This window comes from Sciurus carolinensis, chromosome X, assembly GCF_902686445.1.
Source record: "Sciurus carolinensis chromosome X, mSciCar1.2, whole genome shotgun sequence".
Lineage (NCBI taxonomy): Eukaryota > Metazoa > Chordata > Mammalia > Rodentia > Sciuridae > Sciurus > Sciurus carolinensis.
Window position 1 is genome coordinate 114,174,161 of NC_062232.1, and position 10,599 is coordinate 114,184,759.

At 39.9% G+C, this 10,599-nt stretch overlaps 1 protein-coding gene across 1 annotated transcript; it reads right to left on the reverse strand.

The window, feature by feature from the left end:
- Window positions 1-689: 689 nt before the first annotated feature.
- On the reverse strand, window positions 690-9,934 carry LOC124971669 (cancer/testis antigen 55-like). Its single transcript, XM_047535329.1, has 5 exons — window positions 9,856-9,934; window positions 7,440-7,624; window positions 4,976-5,120; window positions 1,694-1,806; window positions 690-884 (listed from the first exon to the last, which is right to left on the reverse strand). Exons 1-5 carry the CDS (start codon window positions 9,932-9,934, stop codon window positions 690-692), a joined length of 717 nt encoding a protein of 238 aa, XP_047391285.1.
- Window positions 9,935-10,599: the final 665 nt, after the last annotated feature.

Below are 10,599 nucleotides of genomic sequence, written 5' to 3' on the forward strand. Positions count from 1 at the left end.
GTTTCTTTCTTATACAGGCCACTTTCACATGCTTTTGAACTAAGGTATTCCCCTAAAGTGAACTGATCCCAAGTGAATGAGTCAACATGTTTTTTTTTTTTTTTTTTTTTTTTTTTTTTTTGCAGTGCTGGGGATTGAACCCAGGGCCTTGGGCATGCGAGGCAAGCACTCTACCAACTGAGCTATATCCCCAGCCCTAGCATGTCTTTTTTTTGTTTGTTTTTTTGTTTTTGTTTTTGGTACCAGGGATTTAACAAATGGGTGATTAACCACTGAGCAACATCCTCAGCCCTTTTTAATTTTGTTTTTTAAATTTTGAGACAGGGCTTGCTAAGTTGCTTAAGACCTTGCAAAGTTGCTGAGGCTGGTTTTGAACTTGCAATCCTCCTGCCTCAGCCTCCCGAATCACTGGAATTGCAGGCATGCGCCACCACACCCAACTGAGCCAGCATCTTAATTGGGCATCTTACCTAAGAATCAAACTTCAAATATTGTTTATGCTTACTAAGTTTTTCAATTTGGATTACCTAAGAATCAAGCTTCAAATATTGCTTATGCTTACTAAGTTTTTCAATTTATATTACCTAAGAATCAAACTTCAAACATTGTTTATGCTTGCTAAGTTTTTCAGTTAAACCTGACTATTTCCTGCCACAGAAGAAAAGATGAACAGAGAATAAAATGTTTTCTTAAGATGACTTTTGCACTGGAGTCATAGAAACTGCTCTCCAAACACAGCACAACTGAACACTCTCCACTATTACCACATTGACGACATCATATGGTTGAGGTACATATCCATCAGGAAGTTTCAGGGAATCCAAGGTGAAAAAGATAGTATAATCTATCATCCCATGTCTTTCCTGCAGGCTAGTAATGCAGACCTGTAAGGATAAATGATGGAAATATTTATGTAAAGCTTACTATACTGTAACTGACTCAGTATCCTATCACTCTTGGTCTAACCTGCTAGTCACTCCAATCCCATAAGTGATTCTCATCCTGGTGGCACACTGGCAACACCAGGGGTGCTTTGTAAACACACCTGTGCCCAAATCCCACCTCACACCAATTAAAGCCAAATCTCTAGAGATGGTACTCAGGTCTACAGTGAGAAATTCTGTTCTAAATATTGCTCGCCATGGCCATTACTCTCTATAATTAAGGTTGAGAGAGTGAAAGGGATTGAGCAAGAAAGGAGTGTGCTGGTAAGTAGTCTATCAATTTCCCCTTCCTCCTCTGTCACATTCCAAGCTCATTATTTTATTTGAACCTTTGTTCAAACAAAATTTCTTTCTCATTTCAAGCTCCATTACCCAAATCATATCTAGTTTTGACTGGTAAGCTCAAATACCACAACCAACTCCTTTCATTCTTTCCCAATTCTTTTTTTTCACACAGATTGTTTTTCTTTCTGTTGTTCTCAGAACATTCTAATAACACTCTAATACCTATTCTAATACCTAACTATACAACTTAGAACTTAGTTATATGTGCTTTACATTATTTTCAAATTATTTCCTTTTGGAAATCCTGAAATTTGAATAAGGAAATAGTCTCATTTTTGTTAAAAATACTTTTTCTTATATTTTCAGATTTCCCAGTGCACCCAGTAGATTTCTGGACATGAAAATTCTCACTGAGGGTAGGATTGGTGGAAACTAATAACAAATGCAACACAGACAAAAATTACCTCATCCACATGCTTACAGTTCATAGGCTTCACTGAGTGTGCCTTGATGTTTGAGGTGCCTGGCTGTGTGGAATATTCAACTTCTAACCAGTCACCCTTATAAGGCACAAAACCTAAAACAGCCATGGAGAAATTTCAGTAAATTTCATAAATTCCCAATAGATGAAGAGTGCATTTTGCACATATTTAAATAGAGACCTTGTAAATCTTTCTGTCAGAAGGTAAATGTCTAATCTTTTAACCATTGATTCTCCTCTACTTATTTAACAAAGTCAAATGGAGGAAACTGTCAACTGTTCTTTGAGAATAGCACAGAATTTATTACACAGTTGGTCACACTCAAAGCCCCTTCAAGAGAGACAGTCAAGTATAAAAGTAAAATACATGTCTGAACCTGCTCCCTGCATTCCAATTTTGTAACTGACACTTTGCAACCTTAGTGAAGGTCCTTAATCTCACTATGCCTTGCTTCTCCATCTAAAAGTGAGGACAATCATAGTCCATATGACATAGAGATGCTGTGATGATTAGTCACTATTGATAAAACTCACAGAATAATATCTGGCATGTGGTAACCACCAAGTAAATATTGATTGCTATCAGGGGTAGCAAAAGCACTAGGAAATACTGCAATTGTAAGCATGAATTAATTTCCTCAGGTGTTTTGGCCAGCTAATGAACACTTAAATATTTATCTTATATTTTATGGTTGTAAACATGTAGTTTCAAACAGAATTTTACAGTAAATAAAAAGTAGGTCACAGGATAACAAATGTGCCTGGAGGAAGTGAGAGTGTAAATTGGCACAACTGCTCCAGTAAGCTGGCAATAGCAATAAGTTAAACATTTCTTTATCCTGTGACCCAGCAATATGGAATGATGCAAGACATAGGTCTTGAACCACTTCTATCTCTCTCTCTTCTACATTGATTTCTTTATTATGGCTTTATATAATATCCATGGAATGATAACTTCAAAATGTATATACCTTCAGATATAACCAACCTCAGATTCAATTATCCACATTCTTATGCAAATTTAGCATGTTTAAGCTGAATTATTGCTGCTCTTCTCATGCACTCAATTTTGTTCCTTTCAGTCTTGCACATCTTAAATTGGCAACTCCATCCACCCTATTCCTCAAATAAAAAGCTTTGCAGTTACTGGTAGGAATAGCGTGACATCAGCAAAATACCAGAGTAGGCGATTCAAGCCTTCTTTCCTCCCACAAACAACAATTGGACATCTATCCATCAACAAAATTAGTTCTAAAAGAGCTGGGGGCGGGTAGGAAATTTAGGTCAGTGGCAGAGTGCTTGCCTAGCATGTGCGAGGCCCTGAGTTCAGTCTTTGCACTCCCCACAAAAAAAAAACCCCGAGGAAAAATAAATGAATAAAAGATCTCAGGAGCCAGATGCAGGAGTGCATGCCTGCAATCCCAGCAGCTCTGGAGGCTGAGGCAGGAGGATCCAGAGTTCAAAGCCAGCCTCAGCAACTTAACAAGGCCCTAAGAAACTCAGTGAGACCCTGTTTCTAAATAAAATATTAAAAAGGGTGGGGCATATGGCTCAGTGGTTAAGCACTCCTGGGTTTAATCCCCAGCACCAAAACAAACCCCCCCAACCAAAAAAAAAAAAAAAAAAAACCAAAAAAATGAAGCAAAACAAATCAAAACGAAAAAACACCAATGAGAAAAACTGCACCAAAAAAGGTAGGAAGAATAGCTTCATTTTTCCTGAATCACCCCACATCTCATGCAGACACTCCTCACCATGAAGAGGGAATTCTTTTCTCATGAGTTCCTCTAGAAGGGAAAAAAAGAGAGGGATGAACAGCCAACTTCCACAGCATTACACGGCACTGTCTGAATGACCTGCTCCAGCTTCACCCCATCCACCCAGAATGCTGGGGAACTGCCAGCTGAGATGTTTGGAGATGATCAGGAACAAAGAAAAAGGGTACAGCCATTAGTATCTGCCACGTGTGGGAGCCACTGTTGTTTCCAGTGGCCTGCTCCGCACAGGACTCCAGAGGTTTCCTCTACTAAGGACCTTTACAGCCCGCAGAATGGGGGTTACCAGAAACTAGGCCATGGAGGGTGGGGAAAGAGAAAAAGGTCAAAGAATAGAACCCTCCAGTTATAAATCCTGGAGACCTAATGTGCACTATGGTGACTATAGTTAATAATGTATTATATATTTGAAATTGGCTAAAAGAATATATCAGGTAATCTCACCACACACATACACACACACGTACACACACACACACACACACACACACACACACACACATGGTAACCATGTGAGACCATGGGTATGCTAATTAGCTTCATTGTAGAAATCATTTCACAATGTACACATATATCAAAATATTGCATACCCTAATATATATAGGGTATACAATATCACATTATATATACTAAATATACATAAATTTGATCAATCACATTCAATAAAGCTAGAGGGGGACACATTTAAAAAAAATTTGGAATTACCTTTGACTCCCATTTCTTTCACCCAAAGTTCCAAATCCATTAGCCAACACTTTCATGTCTAACTTCAAAATAAACCCAGAATCAAATCAATCCTTAGAGCCTCTGCTTCTACAACCTCATCCAAGTCTCCAACATCTCATCAGGATTATCACAACTTGCTCCTAACCAATTTTCTGACTCCACATTTGCCCATACACAGTCCCTTCTAAACAAAGTAGAGAGAACATTTCATGACAAAATTCAGGTAAGAGTCTTGGTTTTACAACCATATAAATCAAAATAGCAAGCTGCCTGGTAGGGCTAAGCTAATTTCTCTTTTCATATTCAAGCTACATGATATGAACCAAAGTATAACTCTGGGTATAAACAAAATCTTAGAATATCTGCTAATTACTAATAGAATTCAACAGTGGACACACACACACACACACACACAGAAAGATGTAATTCTGTCTCCAAACTTATTTTGAAACATTTGAAGTATTTTTAAAATAGAGTCTGTATACAGAAGTTATATAATTAATGAAAATAATTAAGTAATTAATGAATGAAAAATTATTCAGACATTTATTGCATTCAACTAGTGAACACGTAATAAATGATAGCATGATTTTTTAGAAATATGACCTGTTCACATCCCTATTTTGTATATTTTTTTCATTTCCAAAGTTTCATCTCAAATATTAGAGTCACTGATTAGAGACAAGTATACTGCAGAAGTAGTTCCAGTACTAATGTCCTCTCAAAATATTAAGCACTTCCTGTTGTAAAAATGTAAATCATACCTTCAGAAACAATGTCTATAGAGAAGTAAGTTTTTTTATCAATGTAGACAGTATCTTTCTTTATACAGGCAACACAACCAACTAAAACTCTGATTCTGGAGTCCAGTGGTTTAGTGTCATCAAAATTATCAGGGATGACATCCACCTATAAGATGAGGAAATAGTTACTTAAAGTATAACAAAATTTATAAGGGGAATTTTATACTTAAAACATTGTCATTCAAGAAATATTTTATTTAATTATTCATTTATTTTGCAGTACTAGGGATTGAACCCAAGGATGCTGTACTGCTGAGTTACATTTCCAACAATTTGTATTTTTAATTTTGAGACAGTCTTGATACGTTTCCCAGTCTGGCCTAGAACTTGCAATCCTCCTTCCCCAGTAGCTAGGATTACAAGTGTGCACCACCATACCCAGCTCAAGAAATATAAGATAAAAAAATACTATCCTTGCCCTCTAGGAATTCACAATTTAATGCGGTGGGCGGGGGGAGAAATTCTAAGGAAGTTGTGACCCAGGATATAATATAAGTCCAAAAAATGTTTTCAGGAATTGCCAGGAAAGAGAAAAGTTCAGACTAGGAGAAAATAGGGCATTGCTTGGAGGAAGTCAGATTTGAGTGTGGCTGTGAAAGAACAGTTTACCTGGCAAATGGGGATGGGGGTGGGGGCGGGATCAGGGAGATGAAGGAAAACCAAACACAAGTTAGGGAAATATAGAAGAAATCTATAATAGTCAAGGTCCAGTTCTTACAGAAGCGTAAAATAAAGTTGGAAAAGGAACTTCAAAAGAGAAAGGGTTGGAATAAAACCATGGCAAATTAGGGCTTACTTTATTTATGATAGAGAGGCATGCAAATATTTTTGCTTATTGGAAGTGTAAGTTTTATATGAAATTTTTTAAATTACAGAAATAATTCATGCTCATTATAGAAAAAAACCAGATAAACACAATGCAGCAAGTGATTGCCCACAGTATGTAATACCATTGCTTAAAGGAAACTACTGAGCACATTTTAGTATTTACCCTAGCTCCAGATTTTTTTCTATACAAACATATATATATGCTCAACTTTAAAATAAAAAATTTAACATTGTATAGAGTGTTAAAATAACACATAATAATCACAAACAGTTTGGGGGGGTCCTGGGGATTGAATCCAGGGATACTTTGCCACAAAGCTACATCTTTGGTCCTTTTTATTTTCTACTTTGAGAGAGAGTTCAGCTAAGTTTCCCAGGCTGGTCCTGAAATCATAATCCTCCTACTTTAGCCTCCCAAGTCACTGGGATTACAAGAATGCACCACCATGCCCAACCTAATTGCAAACATTTTTATAGAACACGAGGTTATTGGAAAGAAATAAGGCATCTTGAAGAGTGGGTGGACCATTATTTATTGACCTAATTCCACATTGGACATTTAACTTGTATCCTAATATGTTGACTACTAGCCTTATTTATTCCTGTATAATAAACTCTAAAGAGTAGAATTTCTTGTTCAGAGGTTTCTGATGGAAACAAACCGTTGAGATGTAAATTATTTTTGTGCTTTAAAAATAGTGAAGTTAATTGGTATTCATTTCTTAATTGGTATCTTTCTAGCTTCCCATAACAATCTCATGATCTTTTGGCCCAGATTCATTTCACTGAGGAATAAAGCACCAGGCCCCTCTCTGTCTACCACCATTCTGTCAGTACCCAAGAGCACAATTCACTACATCTTCTCATCACTTTGTGCTCCGATTCCAAACTAGCTCACAGCCATACCACACATTAAACTTTCCTCCAAGTTTCACATCAAACTCTCACTATCCAAATTCTGTTTCTTTTTCTTTAACCCAATAAGGAGTTTGGACAGATTCAAATGCTTGTGAATATGAAAGAGGTGGCTTTTTCATACAACAGGGATTTTATGATTTGGATCTAAAAACATCCCTCAAAGAGCTCATGTGTTAGGAAACGTAGGAATTTTCAGAAATGAAAATGATTAGATTATGAGAGCTTTCACCTATGCTTCCCTGTTGCCATGAGCTGAGCAGTTTCCTCTGCCACCACATGTCCCTTATTATAAATTGGATGGGGATGTGGCCCAGTGATCAAGCACCTTGGGTTCAATTCCTGGTACCAAAAAAGAAGCAGGATTGAAAGCCCAGTAGGAGCCAGGTGTGGTGGCACATGCCTGTAATCCCAGGGGCTTGGGAGGTTGAGGCAGGAGGATCCAAGTTCAAAGCCAGCCTTGGCAATTTAGTGAGGCTGTAAACAACTTAGTGAGACCCTGTCTCAAAATAAAAAATAAAAAGGTCTGGGTATGTGGCTCAGTATTTAAGCACCTCTGGGTTCAATCACCGGTGAAAGAAAGAAAGAAAGAAGGAAGGAAGGAAGGAAGGAAGGAAGGAAGGAAAGTAAGAGAGCAAGCCCACTAGAAAAGAGAACATCCCCAAACTCATGCAAATCTTACTTTGATTGCTTTCAATTCGACAGATGTTTTATCTTCTTCTATAACTGCAGAAACTTTCTGTCCAATTTTCAGAGGCACATTTTCAGTCACTATATTAGTACTGAAGTAGATGGACTCATCAATCAAGCCATAATCATGAAATAAACTTGTCACAACTCCCTGCACAGTTTTCAATTTGTTGTCACCTATGTGATGGGTAAACAACAGGTTCTATTAATTAATTTCAAAAGCAAACATCCATTACAAAAGAGCCCTACCAGAGAAAGATACAATGGCCAATCACCTACTTCTAGAAATACAGATACTGATGACACAGACCTAGAGTATAATTTTGACCTGTGCAAACATTTGGAGGCAGAGAACCCTGTTGTGTCAGTCAAACAAGAACAATCACAACATTTACCTGATTTTTGTTGTAAGCATTAATTGACACATACATGTCAACTACTTAGAACTGTGAGTACCTTGCACATGTTAGAGTACAAATGTTGTTGTCATCATATCTGGGCATGGAGAACCTTAAATGATCATTACTACATAACTTTATTATATATTACTATATAATCTAACTTTCTTAATATATAATTTCATTAATATTAACACATAACTTTATTATTATTATAACTTTATTATGTAACTTTATAACTTTTTATAACTGTTATTATATAATGTCATCATTTTCATAAACATAATGAGAAGCAACAAATTCAGATTTTTAAACATCTCACCAGAGGCACTAAAATATATCAGGGATTAAGTCTAGATGAAAAGTGCCACTGAATCACCAGGGGGTTTGTTTTTTTCTGAACAAGCATAGCTGGTAAGTGTTATTTTGGGATCTGACCTGGGACAATTTGCCTGTAGCATTGGAGCTCTGAATCACAATGCCACAGCTGCTGACCCAATGACTTGGGTGGATAGAAAGAAAGGCTGGGAAAAATTTTGATTATACTAGATTATGAAAATAAAAGTCAAGAAAATCTGGCAAACTGGAAAGAAAAACAGATTAAATGTGTTACATCATATCCCAGAATAAAGATGAAGGATAAAGAAGACAACTGTCACTCAGGCACATGGAAAACTTGTTGGACTCTTCTACGGGTCCCTGTTGAGAAAAGTAGAGGTAATAATGGATGCTGCAGTGTAAGCGATGTCATATAAAAATAGATAAATTGCCTTCTCTAGCAAGTTTTGCTGTGACCCAGCCACCTCCCCTGGGGGTTCATACTCTACTGGCAAAGAAGCCTCAGAAGATCCCAAGCCAGGAAGGCAGGGACCTGCCCAGAAAACCCTGCAGGGTTGGGGAGTCTCTTCCACCCCTCCCAAGACACTGAGTTTGCTCTTGTGGAAGCACACTCAGGGGGGAGCACGGGATGAGAGATGCTGCTGGATCTGAGAGTGGGGTGTGAATTCTTGAGAGCTTGCTTGGAGGTTCTAGCAGGGGAGCGCAGCTACTCATATACCCTTGACCGAAGAACGGTCCTCCTCTATCAGGGAAGGTCGTCCTCTTCGACCAAGCGCGCAGCTTTGGGAGGGATGCACATGGAGTGGTGAGGGAGGAAGGGGACACCCGCCTAGCCAGCCAGATCAGCCGAATCAACCCTGGCGATCAATGGGGTGACAGATGTCGCAGCCAGATCGCCCTCACATCCGGGGTGTGAATTCTTTTGGGCTACACGGTTACTGTGTGCCCTTGCTTTCCTGTTCGCATCCCTAACTGACCTGTAGATGGGCACAGCAATACTAGAACTTCTCTCATGGGGGTTTTGTAGGTATTAATGACATGCAGCCCTTAAAGTCCATACAAACACTGGATACAAATTAGAAACAATATAATTCAGAGCAGGGATGCCATCCATACAGCAAACCTTCCCATTTTGATTGGACTCGCACCCACCACACGCCACACCAGGACCACTGCTCCCCACCTCCCAAAGTGTTCACCTGGTGCCAGAGCTGGGGCAGGAGCATAGGATTCAAAGAGATCAAGTTAAATGCAGCTCCTGCTCTCACATGCGTGACTGAAAAGCCTCGCCCACTTGGCTTCAAGTTCATGGAGTGGACAGGAAGCCAAATTCACCCTTGAATCAGGGCGGTTCACATCCCGGAAGTGTAAAAAGGCTTTACACCAAGGGAAATGCCGGGACGGGGCAACCCGGGGAGTCTTCTCCATCACTTCTCAGTGTTGATCCAAACACTTTCCCGCTTTGGATCAACAGGAGAGTTAAAGGCATTAGCTGATGTTGGCCTAAATTTGGGGCCTTAGGGACAACATTTCCCTCCCCCTCCCACACACATAAGGTTACGCATCCTTAGCGTCCTGGCCCCGGGAGTCCCCATGGTTCCCGATCGGGAGTGAAGAGACCCTTCTGAGGAGACTTCTCACATAGAGGACAGGGGGACTGAAAAAAAATACCTTGTGGGAGCCCCAGATGTCTGTTAGGGTCTTCCCGCCTCTGAAAGAAGGCCATAAACCTTCTCAGGATCCTGAGCATGGTGCTGTCACCACAAGCCTGGACGCCGCCCTCGTCACACAGATCAAGCACCAGACCTTCTCTCTGGGCACACCCTAAGGTCACAGAGCAACGCCTCAGGGATCCCCTCTGCTTTTTTTTTTTTTCCTCAGACTCTGTGAGGTGGGGTCACCAAACCACTAGGATGGCTAGGGAGGGCCAGGAATATGGCGCCCCTACGGATGCTCCCCGGGGTGCCTTAGCCTCCTTTGCCTGAGGGGACTCGTGAAGGGTCCGTTTCTTTCCACCTTCCAGCCAATGGGAATGCAGCTGGTGATCACGTGCACATCTATGACCAATAAGAAGTGGTGGGTGGGGGGAAGTCATAGTTCTACTCATCCAAGCTGTGGGTCCATTAGGAAGGTTTCCGGAGTATGCTCAGGGTGCAGGGGATATGTTCCGTGAGGTTCCCTGGGAGGATCAGAGGTCCAGCTTGGAAGGTGTTGCAGAAACTTGCCCCTGGGCTGTCCAAACAAAAAATCCAAAATGATGCTTAATGTATAGACTGGTGATCAGTAATTACTCTTCACCAGGGTTCCAGTGGGTATAAGAACCATTTTAGGGATGCTTCCTGCCTGCCTACTATGCTAGAACTCCCCTGATGAGGCTGATAGTGATTAATCATAGAATTCTTTGATGATCATTAC